A 24,246-nucleotide genomic window follows, 5' to 3' on the forward strand; every position below is an offset into this window, starting at 1 on the left:
CCCTTAAACACAACACATGAGCTCCGCATATGGCATTGAGGACACTGATAGGGTGAATGATGTTCAGGCTTCAGAAGTGAAGTAAGATGTTACACTGATGGAACTGATGATACAGTTTACAGTGTTTTACAGAGGTTCGATTGAGAAATTTGTCAAATCTTCAGGGACGGTTTAAAACTAAAGGCTGGAATACACTACATTGTTCACTTTCTGAACATTTTTTTGAAACACTAGGCATCATATACTTGGTGACTTTGTAAATAGTTACAGAGGAAAAATGCGAAATTATAACATAAAACAACACGTTCTAAAATTGAACCAAAATATCAAACATGATTGGAATCTTAATGTGAATCTATCATACAGTATGCAAATTTTCTGTTAACTCCCGACTGGCAAAAATTTGCAGACTGCCTCGGACTTTAGACAACACTAGTGTTGATTCTAGACTGTAAATAAGGCCAAAAATGTGAACAAAAATTTTAGTGTATTCCAACATTTGCTTACTCCTCTGACTGACTACAGTCAGACTAGTTTGTCTCACACACCAACTATTGGTTTTAAAAATACTGGACATATAATATGCACAAATGTCATGAATCTTATTCCATGGCAGAAAACACATTGGAGTTTTAAAAACAATACAAGATGTTTTTAGAAAAAATAATTTTAATCATTTTACCAGCAAAGCACTCCACACAGTTTGAATGTTAATTCTTGCTTATCAAATGGGCAAACCATAATGTCTGTAATAGTTTCAGGTACAAATTTACATCTTAAAATATTTTTGTGAAAAAATAATATTTGCTCAGAATGTCGCCGTGAGATCACAGTGAAATTTAAGATGGAGTAAACCGACATAAAGTTGTAGCTCTATCAATGAAGGGTATGACAACCACAATAAGTGTTAACTGGGGTCCAAATTCCCCAAAAATATATGCATTTCAAGTATTTTAATTATTTTACTTCAAATAAATGGTTGTGTAAAAGATGCTTTGTTTTTGTGTTAAAGTATTTTATATAAATTAAATGATATAAAATGATTGGTGCCTTTAAAAATTATGTGCACTAAAAGTTGAATAATTCTTCGATGAGTGGTCAAATAAACAAATAAAAGACATCAATAACGATTATCATTTTTCCATCGCCAGATGCTTCAAAGAAACTCACAGGAGGAGTATAAAAAAAAAATAATAAAAAAAAGAGACCAAAGGCAAAGGGTCTTTAGAACAACACTTTGGCATTAATTACCATCAAAAATTTAAAACAGTACTTCATAACCTCTCGATTTCTGTGCATACTTTGGTGCTGAAGCTGACGGTTTCTCTAGTAGCCACAGATTGTGAGATTTAGTCATTCCTCTGAAAAAATATTAGTTTGCACTGGAGCGATGCTCTAGGGCAGAGACAATTTAGCACGTCGCAGCTTTATCCTCAGTTTGAAATACAGGTACATGGCGAGCATACACATGGTGGAGAGGAGGTACAGCAGGACACAAAGGCTCACATCCAGCCTGGAGAATCCCACACTGAGCAGGGACATCCAGCGCTTGTTGTGGGGTCTGGGGTACGGCTCTATTCTGACCCCGGCGCCAAGGTTCTCTTCCTGGCTTCCCAGGTCTCGCTTCACCCTCCAGCCTCCCTCAAACTGGAGGTCTTCCACATCCTCCTTCTTCAGACTTCTCTGTCGCACTATGCCAGACATGGCCGCAGCTCGAAGGGCTTTGGCTTTATAGTGTTGGTTCACAAATAAGTCCAGGTCTACTATGTTTTCCTGGGGCTCCCGTAGTTTCATTCCCACAATTTTTGGTTTGCGTTGGGACTGTGGCCGCTGTGGCTTCTCCCAAGGTGCCTGGTTATCAGCCTTGTCTTCTCCAGCCACCCCCATTCTCTCTAAACCTGCAGGGTATGGCTCACCTGTCTGCTCCTCCATTGCTGGTTCTTCCTCTTCATCCTCCTCCTCCTGCTGCTCTTCTTCTTCTTCTTCTTGAGGTTCTTCGGCAGGGCGGGTGTCTAGAACCTCTCGAGCTTTCCTTTCCATCCCACGTCTGGCTTCTTTCTCCATCTGAGCTGCTGTGAGTCGGTTCCTCTGATGGATGAGAGCTTGGGTTTCGTCCTGCAGGTAGTCCATCAGAATGTGAGCTGAGGAAAAGTAGTGTCGGAGGAAGGTCAGCACCTCCTTTTGGTCCCAGTGGTGCTCACCAGTCTTTTTTAATCCATGACAGCTGGGACACAACTCCGGAGACGGCCACTGAATCTTAGGGAAATGGGGGTCTTCACTAAGTTCTCCTGTGTGGGATAAGAAAAACAGCTTTTAGGAGTTTCATAATTTCATAAACAGTCATCCTCATTACAGTAAAAAAAAAACACTACTATATATCAGCAATTATATATTGTTGTATGCATCATGGTACTTTTGTACAACATTTCATTTATTCTGGTTTAAGTAAAATTTAGACATTTTCATTTCTAATACAGGAAAATTAAAGAAATAAGAATCAAATGAGAACAATTATTGAGAATAACAAATAACAAACCTCAAAAGTAAATTGCATACATTAAATCAGCAATTTAAGGGAAAAATGTGATTGTTATGAAACTGCAAACATGGCAAAAGCCTAAAAGGCTTCGTTTGTACATAATAACATCATATTTCTATTAAAATGTATTATAATGCATTAATTTTGTAATATATATTTATATGTTTTCATGAGATTCACTTGCTAATCCATTGGAAGTGTCAAACATTTCTTAAACTATGCTTAAAACAGGCTTGAAACCATTTTAAAAAGATTCATTATTAGTGGGAAAAGCCCAAATGACACATTAATCAATTCAGAGTTGACAGGTTAACATTACCTGGAGAAGAACACTTTTCTCAGAATTACCCACAATGTTCTAATTTACCTAATATATTATATGATCATATATTCAAATGTTGACATCAGTATTTCGTTTTATAAAAGTATCTGAAATTTTGTAGATTCAAATCGGTTTTAATTGGTTACAGTAAAATTCATATCAGAAAATAAATGGGAAAAAAAGAAATGAAAAGAAATTTTGCCTAACCTTGAGGTGCTGTGTGAACAGAGTGTGTATGTGTGTGGCAGTTCTAAAGACATGATCAATAGACCTGTGGGCGCTCCCAGAGGGAGGATCGTGAAGATAATAGATGAGGTTGGGGTGAACAAGACACCCTCCCCATCCACACGCACACGCAGCGACCCCTTCTCTTCACACCCCCTGTGATCATGCCACCATCTCCAAATTGAATATGAAAGCCAGCACCTCTGGGCTGCAGCTCTCCCACTAATGAATTACTATTTTTTCCCTTTAGATATTTTCCTTTCCTCCCTCCCCTAAACACCACCCCAGGTGGAGGCATCCGCTAATAAATTGCTTGTGGCGGATGTCACTGGGTGGTCGGGACACTACAAGAGGTGGCAGCAGCGTTTAGTTTACATCCCTCCCCCATCTCTTACGTAGATTAATATGATGTATATATGCATGTGTGGATGTACTCTGCATAACACACTTTACATAAGAGATACATCAATTTTAATATGCGTCAAGGGGAATCCAGGGGTCTTTATGCATGGCTGTGATGTGATGCAATGCCTATGAAGATCTTACTTTTAATCATGGAGCCCTTCAGCACAAAGGTGACTTCAGCTGTAGCACTGTTAACATTGATGCAAAGCTTTCCAGGGCGGTGCATTAATATTCATGCATGTGAATAGAGAAGGACGCGTCATGCAGGACAGTTCCAGTAAGCGTCAGTGAATCGGAGTGCTGACATGTGGGCAAGGCTCCTGTGTTCAGATAAAGGGAGGATTGGAGGATTGACTAAACAAATGCAAAACAAAGCATTTTCAAGAGAACCAGAGGATGAGACAGAGGAAAAAAGACGGAGCAATAGTTGTGTTTAGAATGGCATACTACAATACTAATTTTGTAGTATGCAAATAATGCAACCAATGCCCATATAAAAGTAGCCTAAATTGCATGAAAAATGTCTCCCACAATGGAAATTCCTGACTTGACTGCCATTTTCAGCGTGACAAATGCACAAAGTCAATCATCATTTTTTTTTTTTTACGCTATTGTGTATTGTGTATACTTATAAGTATTAATATTAACACTTTAGGAAGCACATATTCACTATTAACAAAATCAGAATCAGAATGAGCTTTCTTTGCCAAGTTTTGAGCTCTTGGTACAAACATACATACAAACATGAGATTAAGAACAGAAAGAACATTTAAATAAGTAAGACTAAGGAAATATAATACTGTGGTATACATCAGAGACAGAAGATCAATGAATATTTAATGTATACACAGCTGTGTAAATAAAAATATGTATATGTATTTGCATAATGAGGGTGAGAGGGGTGAGAGGGGACTGTGATGATGATACCTGCCCGTTTCTTTACTATGAAGTTGTACAAGTCTTGAAGGTTGGGCATGTGAAAACCAATTATCCTTTCAGCTGTCCTTACAGTCTGTTGCAGTCTTCTTATATCGGATATGCAGTTATCAGTAAAACTCAAACCATTGGCTAAAAACTGATTCTCCACAGTGCTGGGGGATAGGGTCTTAGGGTCTTGTAGCTGGGGACGGCTTTCAGGCCCTTCCACACTAAAGTAGGGTTGTTGCTTGATAACTGTTTTTTTTCCTCCAGCTTTTCAGAGAAGCATCTTTCAGCTATGCTTCTCGAGTTTTGCACTGAACCAAGGTTTGTCAATGTTAAATGTTAAATAGGCCCTGGTGGGAACACACGTCCTCACAGAAACTGATGTAGGATGTCATGGTGTCTGTGAGCTCATCCAGATCAATGGCTGCAGCCTCAAAAACACTTTAATAAGTGCAGTCGAAACAGGCTTGTAAATCCTACTCTGTTTCATTAGGCCATCTCTTTACAGTTCTTACTACAGGCTTAGCAGATTTAAGTTTCTGTTTGTAGGCTAGTAGAAGAACCAAACAGTGATCAGAGAGCCGCTCGGGGGACAGAGTGGTATGCATCCTTTAAAGCTGTGTAGCAATGGTTCAGTATATTGCTGTACCTGGTTGGCATGTGATGTGCTGTCTGTATTTAGGTAGTTCACAGGTGAGATTAACTTTATTAAAATCACCGAGAATGATAATGAAAGTGTACAGGTAATGCTGCTTCGTTTGTGTGATCTGATCAGCCAGATGTTTTAGCACCGCGCACACATACGCATCAGGAGGAATGTATGCACTCACTAGAATAAACGAGGAAAACTCTCGCAGCTAATAAAAAGGCTTACAGTTAATAAAGAAAGCGTCCAAATTTAGATTCGGAGATTTGCCATATTTGACGAATACTTTTCAGCAGAGTCCTAAAATAAACTCCTAGTTATTGCTTATTAATAGTAAGGTAGTTGTTGTAGTAGGTAGCATCCAGAATAAGTCATTAATATGTGCCTTATAAGTACTAATAAACAGCCGATTTGCTAGTAACATGAATGCTAATAATAAGCAACTAATTAATAGATTATTGTTTTCCCAAATCTAAAGTGTAGGTAGTTTTTTTTTTTTTTAAATGAGCCCAATATACAACCACCTAAGAACAACCTAGCAACCACACAGCAACACATTAAAACCTTTAAGAACACATTAAAAACGGCAGAGAAACATGCTAGCAACCACCTATAACACCTTTGCAATCACCAACCATACACTGTAGCAACTCAATAAAAACCTCTCAAAACACCTGATCAATTACATAGCAACGTCCTAGCACACACCTAGAACAAACTAGAAAATAAAATTACATAGAAACTCACTAGAACCTCCCAGAACACTGTATTAAGCACATAACATACCCTTGCAACCACACAGAACACCTCAGCAAGTAGTAACCACATAGCAATTTGTTAAAAAGACTCTCACAATACCTTATTAACAACATATCAATGTCCTAGCAATCATCCAAAACACTCTAACAAGTAGAAGCTATACAGCAACACATTAAAAACCTCAGCAAATGTAGCAGTAGTAGTAAAATTTTATTCAATGCCATGTCAGGATCTGAGGCTATTTTCATGGCAAAAACTCAAAAAAAAAACAAAAAAAAAACATTACTTAAGTCCTTAAGTGAACTAATTTCATAAAAGAGCATTCTACTTGCATTAAAACCAGGACAGTCTAAACGAATGTTTCCTTAGCAATTGTATAGCAATGTCCTAGCAACAACAAAGAAAACCCCAGCACATATCAACCACATCTTACATTGCTTCCTTAATTTTGACAACTACATAGCAACAACCTAGCAACCACAAACTACATGGTACATAATTAAAAACCTATCTGAGCACCTTAACAAATAGCAATGCCCCAGCAAGTATCAACTACATCTAGCATTGCTTTCTTAATCTTGGCAACTGCACAGCAATGCCCTAGCAAACCTCTCTGAATACCTTAGCAGAGCATAGCAATGCCCAAGCAACCACACAGTACACAGCAAGTAGCAACCACATAGCAGCATCATTAAAGGGTTAGTTCACCAAAAAATTAAAACGATGTCATTAATGACTCACCCTCATGTCATTCCAAACCTGTAAGACCTCTGTTCATCTTCAGAACACAGTTTAAGATTAAGTTTAATTCTACTTGACCCTCTGATATCACATGGACTACTGAAGATGTTTTTCTTACCTTTCTGGACATGGACAGTATACCGTACACACAGCTTCAATGGAGGGACTGAGAGCTCTCGGACTAAATCTAAAATATCTTAAACTGTTATCCGAATATGAATGGAGGTCCTACGTATTTGGAACGACATGAAGATAAGTTATTAATGACATCATTTTCATTTTTGGGTGAACTAACCCTTTAATAATTTCCCTGAACACCTTAGCAACCACACAAAACACCCCTGCATCGTGTTACTTTATAATTTTTCCTTAATTTTGGCAGATGGATCAAATAATGAGTTTAGGTAAAAGAAAAATGTAAAAACAAAAAATATTTGTTGCTGAGAAAACAAACTGACAGCATTTGCTGAATTAAACAAGCAATGTTGCAAGATCACATGCTGCATACTATTTCTCATACTATATATAAATAAATAAATAAATTGTGGGCAGTATACATCAAAGTATGCAATAAACCAGGATAGAATTATGAGTGTAAATAAAGAAGCTCCCCAATCGGCTTCACAAAGGTAAACTTATTTGTCTTCCGTAGACATCTCCTCCCTCAACAAGTGACAGCAGAGCTGGGCTGAAGTTTGTTGCCTGGGCCTTTATGCCAGTTAAATTAATTGTGCAGCAGTGATACTAATAGGCCAATATTTATGTCTGGTTAACTGTGTGTGTGTGTGTGTGTGTGTGTGTGTGTGTGAGGTGGGAGGGAACTACTAAAGAGGCTAACGATCAGGAGGAGGAGGGTCCCTCTTGGGAACTGAGAGGAATAAAGGGTGTCGGAGGGTAGAAGGCAAAGGAGGAGGAGGGGACAGTGCCACCCACCTCACACACACTTTGTGTTAGCTACTTGGGCCAGAGATTACAAATCAGAGGAAGGCTTGATGCTGGTGGCGTGGCGTGTGCCACCTGCTGTCCCGGCCGTCTGGGGAATAGAGGGCCGCGTGCCCCAGGCAGGACACACTGTTGTAGTATCAATTGTCAAGCGGCTGGAATGACTCTCCTGGGACTTGAGAGACAGTGAGACCTAATTAGCAGAAGTGAGGGGAGACCAGGGAACACAGAAGAGCCATGGGGGGACACACATTGGGGACACTTTTGTCTAATTATTCATGACTTCATGGTTGGTAAAAAGGGACAGACGCTAAAGAGGCAGGCGAAATCAAAGGATGACAAACAAATGAATTAAGCAAGTGTGAAGAGAGGCAACTAACTCCCTTTATAGCCCTTACGGACAACAGCCATGCGAGCTGACAGCCTGTCAGAAAGAACTACGATTTTATTTATGAAATGTCAACTCCGTTCACTTTTACTAGGGAATTCTAACCAAAGATTTTAAGATTAAAAAACACAAATGTTCCTACCGGAACAATAAAGGAGTATAACATCAAAATAAAATAAAGTAAAATGGAACAGAGGGTGTGAAAAATAGAAAAAGGGATGGATGTCAGTGTAGGGAGAGAGAAATACAGAGATAGACAGATAGAAGGGAACAGGACAGCTGGTGTCTGCTCAGAGGATCGCTGAATTAAAGGGATTTTAAGGGAAGAAGCTCCACTGGCTCCTCTGAAGGTGAAAAAAAACTTCTGGTGTTTTCCCCTTTTTTTTCTTCTACTCTATACCATGGACAGCAGTGACAAGACTGAATGATATCCTTGGTTTATTATGGCACCCAAAAAGTATTTGGACACACTTAAAAACCATACCAAGTGGCCTTGTACAGAAATATAGCACAAACAAGCCTGTCAAGATAAAGGTTTATTAGATTTTTAATTATGAGGTGGTAGATAAACTGTTCAAAATGTAGACAAAAAATAGTATGACACTTTCAAGTCATATGTACATAGTTAACATGATAAATGACACCTATGGTTACTCTGCTAGGATGCCTGTGTGAGACTGAGGGGAACCGACTTCAAATAATCAACTAAAAATCACCCTGACGCCACCAAATGGTTAAAAAGTAATCGCAAAAATTGCTCAGAAAAATGTTTTTAGTGCAGTAAATTGAAGCGTGTACTTTCAACTTTAAGTGAAAAAAAAAACAACACTGTCCAAATACTTTGGGGCAACTGTATAACTGTATAATTTGTTTAAAACTTTACATTTGTTTACACTGAAAATACCGACCTGCCAGACCGTTGTTGACCCGGTTGTGGCGAGACCACAGCCAGAGGACAGCGGCAGACAGTGAGGTCACATGATCCATGCTCTCCTGGGCCATAGCCTCAAAGTGAGTTGCACATGGCCTGCACCCGAAAAAACTGCTGACATAACCTCTCATCGCCTGCAACACTTCCTGAGGATCTGAGATCAAGAGACAGAGAGAGAAGAAAGAAAAGAGAAAATGGGCAAAAAACAAAGCAAATCATTGAAAGAAAAGTACTGACAGTTTTGGGTGTATGAAGCATATGAAAAATATTTAATCATCAATATATTATAATATCATGCATTAGTATTATTATTTTATTTTATGATATTATATACTTATGATATTACAGTAAATTAATCACTTATTGTAGTATAAATAATGAAAAACCACTAACAAGGCATATTTCCTCAATAGCAGCTTCAACTGTATATCTCCACAAGCAAATCGTAAACTATCCAAAAATGTTGCAACCATTTTCAGACACACAATAGTCCACAGTTTGGTGTTGTAGTTAGTACACTGAATTATGTCCACCAGCTAAACAGAAATAAAGAAGAGCATTGCCAGTAGACAGATGGACCCCCCCGTCCCTGACCTTCCATCTGCAGGTTACATGACCCCCCCACCCCCCTCCCCACCCGCTCACACAAACACAAACACGCAGACGCCCCCTCCAACTCTCTTCTGCCCACTATAATCTGCTGGATTAAGTGTGAGTGGAGAAGCGGTGTTCACTGGGTTTTATGTTAACCCTTCAGATTCCAATAATCTAAACAAATCCCTCTCTTCTACCTAAACACAATTACTTTTCCAGCAGCAAAACAAGGCCTAACAATAACAGTGACACACTGGTTTCCTGGAACATGACACTCCATGTATATTTGTATGGGGTGAAGATAGATTTTAAAAACAAAAAGCACCATAAATATGCATGCACAGACGGCCACACACAGCCCAGTACAAATGCATGTCGGCCTTCTTTACATAATAGACAGGGCTCATCCATCTCAAAAGGGCCTTGAAGGTTAACATAGGGCAGCTGATGGCCGCTCTTGAGGTCAACAAGACCCAAGCTTCATTAGACCACTTACAGCGTTTCATTTACATGAGCCCGAAATATGTAAGGTCTATAGCAAAAACATGCACACATAGTTTCATTGATTAGTTTTTCCCAGCACATTGCATTTCTGAAAGATGATGGTGCTTTTTATTTAAAATCATTAAAACTTCATGAAGTCAATTGATCTTTTTCTCTTTCTTAATACTCAAATTTACATTTATGCATTTGGCAGACGTTTTTATATACAAATCAAATCTACTGTTTGAGCTACAGAAACACGGTTTCTTATCTTATAGTAAACATCAGTGCACAATACTACAAAGAACATTATTTCATAAAAATGTACTGATCAACTTTCTTATTTGGCCATGTTGACTTCACAGTCTTTCACAAATGACTGCAAATTCTGGTATAGAACAGGCACTTTTCACAATAATATTAATTCCCAATAGATAAAATTTTCTCGCCTCTTTTTTTTCTCATTTAATATTCTGTTTGACTCTGAAATGTGTCATTTTACAGAAGTAATAAGGGTGTCGAATGCCATTTAACATAGTCTGGGCTTTCACTAAATAACTAATACTGCGGTCTAGTTGAGGCGTTGTGCGTGTTAAAAGTACCTGGGAAGCCCATTTCTTTAGCCTGCACTGTGAGCACATGGAAGAGGGTCCAAAAGGCGCAGGGGTATCCACGGTAATGGGATTGAGATCCTTGGCAGCCCACCCACTGTACACCCTCGGGCAACACTGCATCACTCGTCTAAAGCACACACACACATACAGACATACGGTCTCAATTGACTTGTGTTTCACTTAAACAACAAGAATCAATTGAAAACAATCAATTTTCCTTTCAGTCACTCTTCAAATAAAGTGAGGTGGATACTGCAGTTAAAGCAGGTATGACTGTTAGAAGCCGTAAAATCTCTTCAGGGATCATTTTCAATCATATTTCACTTCATGCATAATTAAAAGCCCATATCAGACAGCATTAAACCCTTTGGCCTGTTTTGGAATTAATCCAGACCTCCCACTGCTCGGTCTCCTGTGCAGAGTCACTCAGCAGTTGATTGGTGGGTGTGTCTATAAGAGGCGATGATCTTGATGACAGCAGTTTCCTTATAGGATGCCTTCCTACTTCCTCATTGATTCATTGACCGGGGGGCTAAAAGCTAATGATGTCACTAACTGCTTCTGTGTATGTTTGTGTGTGTGGGCATCTAAGCTTCAGCAACTTGACAGCATTGTAAAACCTTGTTCAAAAAAAAAAAAAAAAATTCTGTCATTTACTTTCTTTGACTGACTTTACTCACACAAGATGATATTTGTAAGATGTGTTTTTTGTCCATAAAAATGAAAGTCAGTGCAGCTTAATTTATTTTGGACGCCACTGATTTTCCTTGTATGAACAAAAACTGTTTTAGGGTGAACTATACCATTGAGTGAATCTCTTGTTTGACTACATTTGAACATTTAACCATAGTGCATCATCACGTTTAGCCATATGGTATTTTAGCCATATGGTATTTTAATGCAAGCTGCATATGGTGTTGAATGCCATGGGTTAAAATTGTGCTTGCAGTGGCTTGAACAGTTCAAATGGATGTTTTAATAAATTTACATGAGTGACAGCATCCCAATACACTGACCTCATGATGACCCAAGTCTAAGTGGAGAAATGATTATGTCAAGGTATTGACCTTTTTAAATAAATCAAGTAGTTTGCTATATCAAATGTCTGGTTGTCGTCAAAATTCTAATTTATCATTACTAATATCATTTATAGCTCTAAAATAAAAAAATAAAATAAAACAAAAGCACTTTCTGGAGATGTACGTTCTGTTAAGCTCATCTAACCTGCACAGTGTTGTCCAGGACGTCTCTAAAATCACTGTATTTGATCTCTGTCCCCTTCTGTTGTTGTAACCAGCTGTCCACGGTCTTCAGTGTACTCTTTACAGATGGACGACCTGGGAAATACTACACAGACAAAGCACATAATCACATAGACAGTCATGCACTTGTGTTTGGGACAAGGCTAGGCTAAAACATCTCATCATTTACATGAGTCCTTTTAAACCTAATAAACGTGACAGCTATTTCTGCAGCACCAGTAGCTGTTGTCAAATGGTAAGATCACTAGATTTGCTAATGTGCTACTAGAAGACGCTAAGTGGCTGAAAATGCACACTGCAAAGCTCTGAAGATTTACAGTCAGGGAGAGCAATGAGAAAATGCTCCTTTAAAGATAAATAGAGTTTCAAGGCACATTAACAATTATACAATTATTAACAATAATAATATTAATAATACCAATAATAATTAAGACTTTATTGTGATTACTGTTATTCATTCCACATTAAACAGTAAAAATATAATAATAATAATAATAATTATTATTATTATTAATTGATTGGTCAATTTATTATTATTATTATTATTATTCTATTAACAAATACATTGTGTTTTTTGTTTCTATGGTTTAAAAACAGCTTTGAATAATGCATTATTTATTCTATAATAATGATAATAATAATAAAACAAATAACAATCACACCACCATTATTATTATTTTACACACATTATTAAACACATTAACCAATAAAAACTGAATTATTACTATTATTATTAACAACCAATTTATCTATTATTATTATTATTATTATTATTATCTAAAAAAAATTACTGAAAGATATGAAGAACACAAAGAATTAATGAATGAACGAATGACAAATAATAATATTTAAAGTATATGTTTTCATTGTTCTGTAGTATTAAAAAGCAACACTGTTGGTAAACGCTTCTTTTCTTACACCAATAAGAAAGAACTCAAATTAATAGAGTTAAAGATTGTGTGTGTATGTCTCTGGAAGCTCAGTGTAGTAATGATCAGCCTGAGCTGTGTGGCACGAGGGAATGGACAGATTCAATGGCCCTGGATGGATGCCAGTGCTGACCTTACAATTCTGTGTTTGAGCTGAGGCCACAAAGCCAACGCTAACACGGCTCCATAAACACAGCCACATTAGCGCAGGCCAAGGCCTGTGTGTCTGAGTGTGTGTTTGTGGGGAGGCCCCACTGGATCCCAGAGGTGCACCTTTCTTTGATTTGTGCTCTTGCGTCTTTTCAATTTTCCTGTGGCCATCTGTTTAGCAAGGCGCTGCCTTCTATTCATCACCCTCTAACAGGATCTCTATTAAAACTCAGCTCACTTAAAAAGGCCTTGAAGAGATTTACGTAACCCCAATGCACCACTCCATTCTGATTTGTTTCCTTAATCTGGGAGATTCAGCCATTGAGAACGCAGCCAAGGCGAAAAGCTAATCAGAGCTGCACAGGTGGGAAAAGGAGAAAGTATCTACTCCTTCTGTGTGTGTGTGTGTCATTGAATAGATCTGGGTTTTGGTCTGGCCACTAACTAGTGTGAAAAGCTCATTAACAGAGCTGGGTGTTGAAGAGGGTAATCTGGGATTGCTCAAACAAAAGGCATTGTTCAAAACTAGGTGAAAACTCGGATTCTCTACAAATCGAAACAACAAGGGTGATGTGAATAACTCTCCGGGGTTCTGACAGCAGGAATGAAAGGCTGTGGAATCATTCTGTCATACTGCGAGGTCTCTTTAAGAGTTGCAAAGAAAAAGTAAACAGACAAATCATAATAGACTCAATATTTGAGCTAGTTAATATTTTAAAGGAGAACTAAAAGTATAAACTGAGAAAGGAAAACAATGCTGTGGCTCATACACTTTGATATACAGTGCCTTCGAAGTATTTTAGACACTTGGGCAACATTTATACTATCGTTTAAGGGTTTGGTGATTAGTACAATTTTTTTTGTTTTTTGAAAGGATGCATTAATTTGATTAACAGATTAAAAGTGATAGCAAATACATTTATAATGTCAATATTACAATGATATTTTACAATAATACAATTTTTATGGTAAAAAAAAAACGTTTTACAGTTTTAGTGAGCATTAAAAAAAAAAAAAAACTTTCCAACCCCAAACTTTTGAACAGTATGTTGTATGAATGCAATTGCATTATATATCGAAAGTAGCATTTAATTCAGAGAAATTCAAATCACAAACACAATTTTTACGTTTCAAGCAGTTTGTTTTAAATCAATATTGTCAATACAGAGTTACTTTGTTAATGAAATCTAATGCATTAAATAATGTTAAAGACCTGAGCCTTATTGTACAGTGTTACTGATAACACAGACATACTATTCAGAAATTGTTCTGTTACTGTATTTGGTTGTCAAAAGTTACATGCCTATAATTAAATGTGATGTACTACGTACACCTATGAGAACTTAAGGGGAACTGACTTCACGCATCATTAAAATTAAACCAGTTTGTCAAAGTTAACAGCAAAAATGGCTCAGAAAATCATTAGTTTGCAGATGCCAAGATACTTTGCCATCTAATGCAATGAAATTCAGACATTTTTAAGAGTGGCTTAAGTGTCTAAATACTTTGTGACTGCTGTAGTGTTCATCTTTTCAAGACACTCTGTTATTCAGACAGGTTTTCCCAAAGTATACTGTCAATCATGTTGTATAAGAGTATATACAGTAGCCTCTGCATATTCCATCTACGAAAGCAAGGTTATAGATCACTAACCACAAACAGCCCTTTCCAATCACTGTCCTTACTGTTTCAGCCCCCCACCCCCTGCTCGCTCTTCTTCCTCCCATTCGAACCATGACAATCCACTTCACCCTAGCAATATGTCATCTCCAATCCGATTAGTATCAGCATTTGAGAAAACCACAGCCTCTCATTCTCTGCAGAGGTTCAAAAGAGAAGGCATCTGTCAGCCCAGCCCTGAAGACGACTCCGGTTTAATCTCACTCTCTAGGACACATATACAAGTGGGCCATGTAAAAGCCATCTAAACTGTTTCCCTTTTATCACAGCGCAACCCAACAGCAGGTGCTAGTTGTTCAGCAACATCAGGGTCTCTGAAGGTTGTTAGAATGAAAATAGGAAATGCACAGTCAGTCATTGAGGACACCATGGCTTCAGATAAAACATGGAGTCATGGTTGAATCTAGACCTCAAATTTTATTCTCTACCGCTTGCATGGCGGGAAGCCTCTTTTAAGAAAGCAGGATAAAGATGGCTAATCCTAAAACCTCTTTGTAATGCTCTCATGTCTCCAAAATCCACTCTTTTAAACCTAAAATACAAGTTCTGATTCAAACAAATCTGGATTGTGCTGCAAACCCAGATATGTTAAGATAATTTAAGATTTAAGGTTAAATCACACACACACACACACACACACACACACACACACACACACACACAATGTATGCGAACATGTTTACTGTTCTAAATAAATATATGCTAATCTATATGTATCTATATCTATGTAAACTATACTGTGCTATTTATATAAATAAAAAAATAATGAAGGTATCTGACGGAGCTTAAAATCTCAACATACATTTTTTTTTGTCATATATATATATATATATATATATATATATATATATATATATATGAATAACAAATTGTATGGATATATTTATATTAGAATAAATTAAATTGTAATATTTCACAATATTGTTTGTATGTTAATTTTTTTTTTACTGTATTTTCTAACAAAATTAATGCAGCCTTGGTGAGCATAAGAGACTTTAAAAAAAATAACAAATTGTAGTGTACATACATATATATTTTTTTGGTCTATGGGCACAGAAAAGTCCTGGGTCACCTGGTGGAGGAGGTTCAGGATGAGGGGGGCAGGTTGTGAGATTCACAGGATTATCCTATTAGATCAGTCTGCCTGCATTCTAAGCATCTTAATCTAAAGCATCAAAACCTATACGCAAACGAACTGAGTTTAGTATTCAAGCCCCTGTATAGATCTTCAACTCAGAACACGGAGTGTGTTTGTGTGTATGTGTATGTGTGTGTGTGTGTGTGTGTGCTTGTTCCTCCGTGCCACCATTAATCTCTCCATGCTTTGCTTTAGTGGGGTTAAACACTTCCTCTTCACAGTGTGTCAATTAATGCAGCCTGTGTGTCTGTTTAACAAGGCAGCTCAAAAGAGCAAGCTAAAAACAGCAAGGACACTCTGAAGAGGCCCAGCTAAGGCTGGAATACCAGAGGGAGCTGGGAATACTGACAAAAGTAACCACAGTTAATGTGAGGCCTGCCCAGGGCCCCTGCCACTCCTCCAGGCATCTGCGTAGACCTTCCCCAGAGAGCCCTAAATAATCAGTGAGATTGGCAGTGCTACGCTGGACAGACACAAAGCCAGCGAAAGGTCATTGTCTCAGACCTCATCAAACAGATCTGTGGCACGCGTCTGGTCCAGTGGAGAATGGGTCAGTAGAGAGCATACAAAGAAATGAATGCATCTCAAAATATTGTCAAAAATATTGATGTCAAATTTCACCCACATAAAAAAAAAACATTATAAACAAGGAAATATTATTAAGTTAAATAATTTAATTAATTCAGCTTTTCATATGCATTGCATGTTTTAAAGAAAAGAAATCCCAGCCTTAATCATTTTCATTTGATAAAAAAAAGAATGTTGTAAAAACATTAGTTAAACAAGTCCTTTGAAATTCTTCTTTAGCCCTTAGATCAGTGGTTTGAAAAGAATATGAAAAAGAATGTGATGGAGCAGAACATCACAGCAGTCAACAGGAATGTCTGGGATGTATCCTTAAATGTCAGAAATCAGCAGTTTTATAAAATCCTGATGTGTAACTATTTCAGCAACTGCTGTAGCATGTTTGTCATAAGTCCTGATATAATTTCATCCGGATATATTTTTACCATGACCATATTTTATACTTTCTAAAACTTGACTGATCTCTAATATCTTTCAACAAACACTGAACATCTCTAAGTTCATGCTTGAAACACATCTTGGATTGAAATGTTCAATGTATCTCCCTCTAGTGGTTTGTTCTGTGAACTGACTAGGCTGATATATATGATATAATGCCATGATATAAAATAATTCAAGTAAATGTTTTGAGTGTGTGTGTGTGTGTGTGTATTGACGTGATCACCTTTGCCAGTACATGTATGTACTTTTTGAGTGCAGTCAGATCATTTCCACTGATGCTGGTGTGTCCAGACAGCTCTACACGCAAAGAGTAATGCAGTGCCGATTCCAAATCAGACATATACACACGCGTCCTATAGGAACAAACACACAAAAATATATGTAGGAATATAAGTGTGCACCATTTAATCATGAACGATAACCTTGAATGAGTCCACATGATTCAGTCAACAATTTTGGTAAGACTTCAAGTAAAATAGATTATTATTGTACAAAACTTTTTTTTACATTCTATGACACTTAACAAATAAAACATAATAAATGTTTAAGTATGCCTTTATTTAATTATTCATAAGCTACTGATTTTTGTTTATTGTAATAAGACTTAATTAAAATATCAGCAAAATTGGAATGCTCTAACATTTCAGTGCATTTATCTTAAGTAAATAATTGTTATATTAATTGCATTTACATATGCATTTGGCAGACACTTATATCTAAATCGACTTACATTACGTTCAATATATCTGTTTTATCATTCATGCTTTTCCGGGTAATAACACCCATCATGTGGGAGGTTGCTAATGCCACGCTTTACTGTTTGAGCTACAGGAATGCACTGAATTGAAATGAGGCATTAATATTTCAAATAACTCTGTCAGTTTGTGTGCACTAACTTGTTAAACCTCCTCCATTCCTGTAGAGTTGAGTTCTTGAGAAGATCAGTGATGGGAATCTGGGATTTGCCAGTCCGCACTACCCCAGGCAAACTCTGCAGGGCGTACGAGTAAAAGGTACGAGCTTCATTGAGTCTGATGGAGGAGGAGAAAGAGGAGTGAGGGCCCGCACAACTACTAAATATAAATCTCAAGTATGTGACATGTGACAAATATAATGTGGAGTGGAGTAAAGTGTCATGTCTGCCAGACTCCAGGAGAGCTCAGAGTCCTTGTTTTACAGAGCTACTGTTTATTAAATCAGTTCAGTTTGAGACAGGAATTAAAAGAAGAATTATGGTTAAGGTTCGGGTCTGGATTAGAGTCAGAGTTAGGGTTGAGACAGTTACTCTGCATCCAAATATACCTACCAAATACACAGAATACACAGAACTGATAAAACAGCAGATGAAATATGAACTAGTGCATCCGTCATGGCAAATGCATGCAGTCAAACTACATACATACTTACAGAACATATTGGTTCATGAAATACATTCTTTTTCAAATGCATTATATTGACAATATTTACATTTGGACAGCTTTTGAGTTAGGGCTGGAAGTAGAGTTATAGACAGAAAGTGATAGAAATCATTTAATTTGTGACCAAAGAGATTAATATATTGTCCAGGCAGATACATCAGGTGACGTTTGAACATTTTGAGATTTGTTGTTTAGTTCATATTTTGAATTTGACAGAAATACTCATAACAAGGAGGGCTGAAAAGAGTGCCCTTGTTTGACTGATTAACAGAAGTGTTACTTTGCCTCATTGTCAATTCAAAAATATGCTGACACCATAATTCAAACCTTTTTTTTTTAACAAATCTAGAAGTTAATAGTATTAAAACATTACATTATTGCAAAAATATTAAATGCATGTCTGGGAAGGCATTGCACTTATGGCTGCTTAAAACAAGTGAGGTGACTCAAACGTCTCTCTTCTCTAGTTTTCCACTATCATCCATTTATCTTTCTTCCTCAGATGAACAGATGGTGGGCGTGGTGTGCTGATGAGATGTCATTACCGATCATTACTCTCTTCACTAACCCTGGCAAATCAAACAATAAACAGCACTGTGCATTCCTGTGTCTCCAGCACAGGAGGACACACACTCCCTCGTCTACCCAAGCTTCAATCAACCCTCACCGGAGAGATGGGGTGAAGCTTGAGGTCCCCAGGGTCTGACGGCACGCTTCTGAGACCACAAGGACCTGAGATGGTGCAGATAGTGTGTGTGTTTATGATTTTGTGCATGCTACACAGGATCAATCACGCATTCAGACCTGACGGGACACCATCTGTTGCTCTGCAGAGCAGGGACTGCTTGGCAGGTGAAACCCAGGAAAGGAGCACCATTGTTTCGGCATCGAAAATTAAAACCCCCCTCAACACACACATGCACACCATCAAGGAGGACGGAAACTACATAAACCAACCATAAATCATCTCTCTTTTGCATTTGTCATTTAAAGGGCCCCACACCCGTGCCAACTTATTTTTCTCAAATAAGCATAACAAAGCAAGCAGACCTCTGGTTTATGCTCCCGGTTAGAAATGATTATGAAAGCTCTGTGATCTTGAATAACTGCATGTATTAAAATTCTGTTGTCTCATTAACGTGGCCAGATGTTGCATTATTCTTCCTGCAGTGGCTAATGGTCATAAAACTGAGAAGACGAGATCAGGCAAATGCTAAATGCTTAATTATAAGACTCTAAGAGTAAAATACCTCAGGGTTTAGCTCATGCCAATAAATTGTGAAAGAGGGATTAAAGGTGACCCGTGTAATTTTGGTCCCTCCAATACAACTCTATGGAATTTTTTCAGATGCTTCAAAGTCTCATCAAAAAGTAAAAGCAACCTAAAGTTTAATTCTTTAATATGATCTTTTTAAGTATGGGCTTTATTAAAAGTGATAGGGATTAGCTTAAGTTTAGTATTAGTTTTCAAACATCCCAAATACTTCTCTTGTTTGTCTTATGAAAACATTCTCTATAGCTGCTGTAGGGCTGTATGAAGGAAATGTTGCACTTACACTTTGAGTCTAGAGATATGTCTGGATGAGTTGTACAGGTAACATGAAGGAAAATCGGTCACACCAAACCTGGACACCAAACTCGTCTCTGTGTCCAAAACCCTGCGCACAGCTATGTTTTCATACTGCAATAAATCCAATGTCACCTAAAAAAAAAATAAAAAAAGTGACAGTGTATATCTAAAATGTAAATAAATGTAAATGTTTTGTGTTCCATGAAAGGAATTCAGGCTTGGAAAAAAATGGTGAATAAATTGCAAAATTTTCATTTTTGTGCGAATTATTACTTTAAATGAACCTTGTGTAAACTGATCTCACCTCTCTCCCAACGTAGGAGTCTTTACTCTCAAACACAAGAGCGAGGAGCTTCACATTGTTGATCTGAAAGAAGTTGTCTATCTCTGCCTCACTTTGGAGAGAAAAAAAGATTCGATTAAAATAAAGTTAAGATAATGTAATGCAAACAATGAAAAAAAAAAAATTACATAGTACATGGTTTTTCTGTATAGTTTTCTCATTTCCTAGGGAGTTTACTAAAAGAATCTTGAGCCTTGAACTAAAACCTTCTTTAACTATGATGGAATTTCTTTCTGAAATTGATAAACACTCCTGCCTAAACTATTTCTAAAATTTCTTTGCTCTCTTTATTTTTGGGCTCTCAAGGGACAAAAAGCTTTTCTTGGCATTTCCTGCAATGATTTGACAGATGACACCAAAACAGAAAAACAAGATACAAATCAAGTTTATATCTTGTCATTTTCCTTTCCTATCTGAGCAAACTTTTGCACTGCAGCATCGACTAAAAGCAAACAAAACCTAGATGCTCGCTGACCATTACACGCAAGCATTATTTACTTTACAGGACCATTAAATCAGCAAACAGATGCTAAAAGGTTGACATCCAAACCTTTAAGATTTAAAGTGGAGATTAAAATGAAGATATGCTTTTAAATAGAAGTTGAAAAGTGACTAGGTCATTGTGTTCTGACCTAGCAGTTTCTAAAGGTGGACAAGCAGGCGGCCAAGCCTCGTTGTGCATCTCCAACTTATCGATAATGTAGTGCCGAAGACCTCTCACATCCCTCGGAAATCCTATATGAACATTAAAAAACATGCTCTTATATAGACAAAGGTAAAGTAAATCACAAGTTATATACGTTTTTAAATTACAGAAAATTTTAACAGCATCATCAACAATCCTTACAAATGTTCCACAGAAGGAAGAAAGTCAAATGGGTTTGAAACAACATAAGCATGAATAAACAATGAGTGAAATAGTAACATTTTGGGTGAACTATTCCTTTAAGGACACTGGAAATAAAAAAAGAAATGTTTACCTCTGAGCTCCAGGCCCCTGGACTCACTGCTTGAATAAGCAGGGAAGAACTGAGAAAGACAGAGGGAGATCAGTAACAGTGCTACTTGAGCCCTTCAGACCAGCTTCATGCCCACAAAGCCTCACTGACAGCTTTAGTCAACAGCTCTTCCTTTTACCCCCTTAAAAATATATCAAAGCTGTGGAAGAATTTAACTCTGTCCCTTTATAAGAATGTCCACTTGATTTTACAAGACAAGAACACAAAACTAGCCTAACAAAATCCAGATACAAAAACACCCAAATGGTAAAGGAACATCTGGTGATGAGTTTCCCTGGAGGAAAACTAGAACATACAATAATTCAAGGATTGGCAACAGTGAGTTAAATGCTTATGAGGAAAATGGACAAAGAACTGACAGATTCAGTTCCATCAGTTCTTCCCTCTGGCTTCAGCATAGCCTGTACCCATAGTGCATGACTGAACAAAGAACAGTTATTCAGAAATAAAATGGATTCATCTGTGTGGAAAAACCTCACAGGTCAAGCTATTGCGCTCTGCAGAGGGCCTCAGTCATGAAACACAAGCAGAATGAATTTCCATGTAAATCAACTGTCACTGCAGCAACAATTTACATAAGAATGGTTTTATGAACAGTGTACACAATTTTCTCATGAACAAGACCCAATAAATGCAGTCTTCCATTTTTAAGGTGTGTTATTCTCTTTCTTTCCATTTTTTTGTAACATTTACAAAGTTAACAGTGATTATATTAAATGTTTATACTGCTTATCCCACACATAAATTTATCCAGAAGAGAAAATTGTATTGCTCAGATGTTACTAGCATTTTTAAGAGCTCAGAATATATTTAATCTGTATTAACTTTGTCTTGAATGTTTGATCTCGGTAAGATTTGTTCATGTTTTTGAAAGAAGATTCTCGTGTTCACCAAGGCTGCATTTATTTGATTAAAAATATAGTAAAAAATGTATATTGTTTACAATTTAAAATGACGGTTTTCTATTTTAATGTATTTTAAAATGTATAGTATTCCAGTGATGGCAAAGTTGAATTTTCAAAAGCTATTACCCCAGTCTTCAGAGTCACATGATCCTTTAGAAATCATTCTAATATGCTGATTTGCTGCTCAAGAAACATTTCTTATCATTATCATCAAAACAACCACAACAAAAAACAGTTGTGCCACTTAGTATTTTTGTGGAAAACACAACTATTTTAGAAGACTCTTTAAGTAATAGAATTAACTTATTTTGAATACAAATATTTTGTATAAATACATGTATTTACAGTCACTGATCAATTTAATGCATCCTTGGTGAACAAAAACAAACATTAAGAACCCAAACTTTTGAACAATAGATTACAATGTTTCCATTCATATTAAAATCTCAGACATGTAATTGTAGAATCTCATCACAAATTATTGAGATCTCTTCTGAAAATCTAGAGGTGAAATTACTAGGGTTTGATCCTTAGGAGGAAAAGTTTCCATTAAATTCACATTGCTTGCTATATGAGTGAGAAATTAAAAACATTTGTGGGTTTTTCTTCCCTACTGGAAAACCAACACTGAACTATAACGATAAACAACCACAAAAGCAACAATAACTGCATGGTCTCTAAATTGCACACTACCTTCAGAGAGGGAAATCCTGTGATGCCGAAATTGGTGCACACTTTTCTGTTGCTTTCATCAGCACAATCAATAGCAGCCAGATCAACAGCAGGTTTCCATTCTACAACAGCAACAAAATACACAATGCAGAGTTTATGATACAGAATCAATGGGAACAGTAGCGTTTTTGCAAACGGATTTCAGTTGCATGTTGCTAAGTTTAAAAAAAAGTCTGTGTTATGACATTAAGGAGTCTGTGGTCAAAAACATCAAACATCTTTCTGTGCAAATACAACGTCAACACCATGTCAAATAGTATCTGGAACAATAAGACCAAAGCAGATTTTCTGATCACCACTGAAGATACTGTGTTCACATTCTCAGCATATGCTCCATTAACCTTTCACAAAGGGGACTTCCAGGTGTCAAAAGAGTGTGTTTTTGATGAACAATGATAATGTCAACCTAGATTAGGCAACTCAAAAACCTCAAGCTTAGAGCAATAGAAGAGGAAAAGATTAAGGCGCTTTAAACTAGTCGGATCTCAAAACCTAAATGAACTGCCTACACAGATGATGCCCATATGTTGCCCATGTAGACAGCTCAATATTTCATTGACAGAATAAGCTGACATGGTAGGTAACTCACTATTTAGACTTAATAGTTTGGAAGCTCACTTGACAGGCCGTTCACTAGTTTTTTTTTTTTTTTTTTTTTGGTGAGCAGCTCAGGTAAACTTTGTTTGTTTATGTGTATATTTCAATACAAAGAAGACAGCTCACTATTATTTAACCTTGTTAGCTGTCTAACAGCTTTTCCCAGTTGGCTCTTAGTTTCTAACTATTAACTGTCCATAAATAAAACTCATCTGTAGGTAAAATAGTCACTTTAAGTTTGCTGCAAACAGTTTGCACAGAATTCAATATGTTTAATTGCGTCCGAGTTAGAATAAAACCCCTTACAAAAATCACTAAGGTACCAAAATCACTTACAACTCATGTAAATCCGCAATAAATATACGTTAAGTAGCCTATCCTTCATGACAAAAGTGGAAATAAATACCAATTACAATACCACAGTGCTAGTGTAGTGACGTTAGCCATATGTTAATTCCTATTAAACCGGCTACCTATGGTAAATTATACTGTAACGGAAGTCCAATTGTTTTGCATTGACGCTGCAGGACACAAACAGTTAATACTGTGCGACAGTAGCTCATCTTCATGATGTGTAAATATGAGAAATACTTACCTTTAATATCTCTGGCGAGGTTTTTCCAGGTGGGTGAGAACGCGACGCAGTGTCCGCACCAGGTCGCGTAAAACTCCACTAGAACAGCCGCAGTGGAGTTAAGAAGCACGGAGTCCACATTCTTCGGTGATAAAATAATAATCTGATCCGATGCGGTGTACAGACCGGCTTCGGCGATTAAAGGATTAAGACTTATAAAAGAAATAAAAACAAATAGGAAAGAGTTTAATGGACTTGATTTGGTTTTTGTCGTGTAACAAGACGTGGCACAGCAGCCCCGCCGCGCCATTTCCCCTGATTTCAGCTCAAACTAAACTAACTCTATTAGAAAGTGATAGAAAGTTTACAGCGACTGGTCGTACGCTCAAC

The 24,246-nt window shown here is 37.2% G+C and overlaps 1 protein-coding gene across 1 annotated transcript; it reads right to left on the bottom strand.

The window, feature by feature from the left end:
• Window positions 1-651: 651 nt before the first annotated feature.
• On the bottom strand, window positions 652-24,246 carry LOC113077657 (sulfhydryl oxidase 1-like). Its single transcript, XM_026249966.1, has 12 exons — window positions 23,878-24,246; window positions 22,647-22,747; window positions 21,010-21,058; window positions 20,662-20,764; window positions 19,991-20,081; window positions 19,673-19,818; window positions 17,595-17,729; window positions 16,922-17,051; window positions 11,738-11,860; window positions 10,502-10,640; window positions 8,800-8,976; window positions 652-2,288 (listed from the first exon to the last, which is right to left on the bottom strand). The coding sequence occupies exons 1-12, from the start codon at window positions 24,164-24,166 to the stop codon at window positions 1,396-1,398; spliced, it is 2,376 nt and encodes a 791-aa protein (XP_026105751.1). The 5' UTR covers window positions 24,167-24,246; the 3' UTR covers window positions 652-1,395.

The sequence above is a fragment of the Carassius auratus genome, unplaced genomic scaffold, assembly GCF_003368295.1.
Source record: "Carassius auratus strain Wakin unplaced genomic scaffold, ASM336829v1 scaf_tig00023088, whole genome shotgun sequence".
NCBI classification, from domain to species: domain Eukaryota; kingdom Metazoa; phylum Chordata; class Actinopteri; order Cypriniformes; family Cyprinidae; genus Carassius; species Carassius auratus.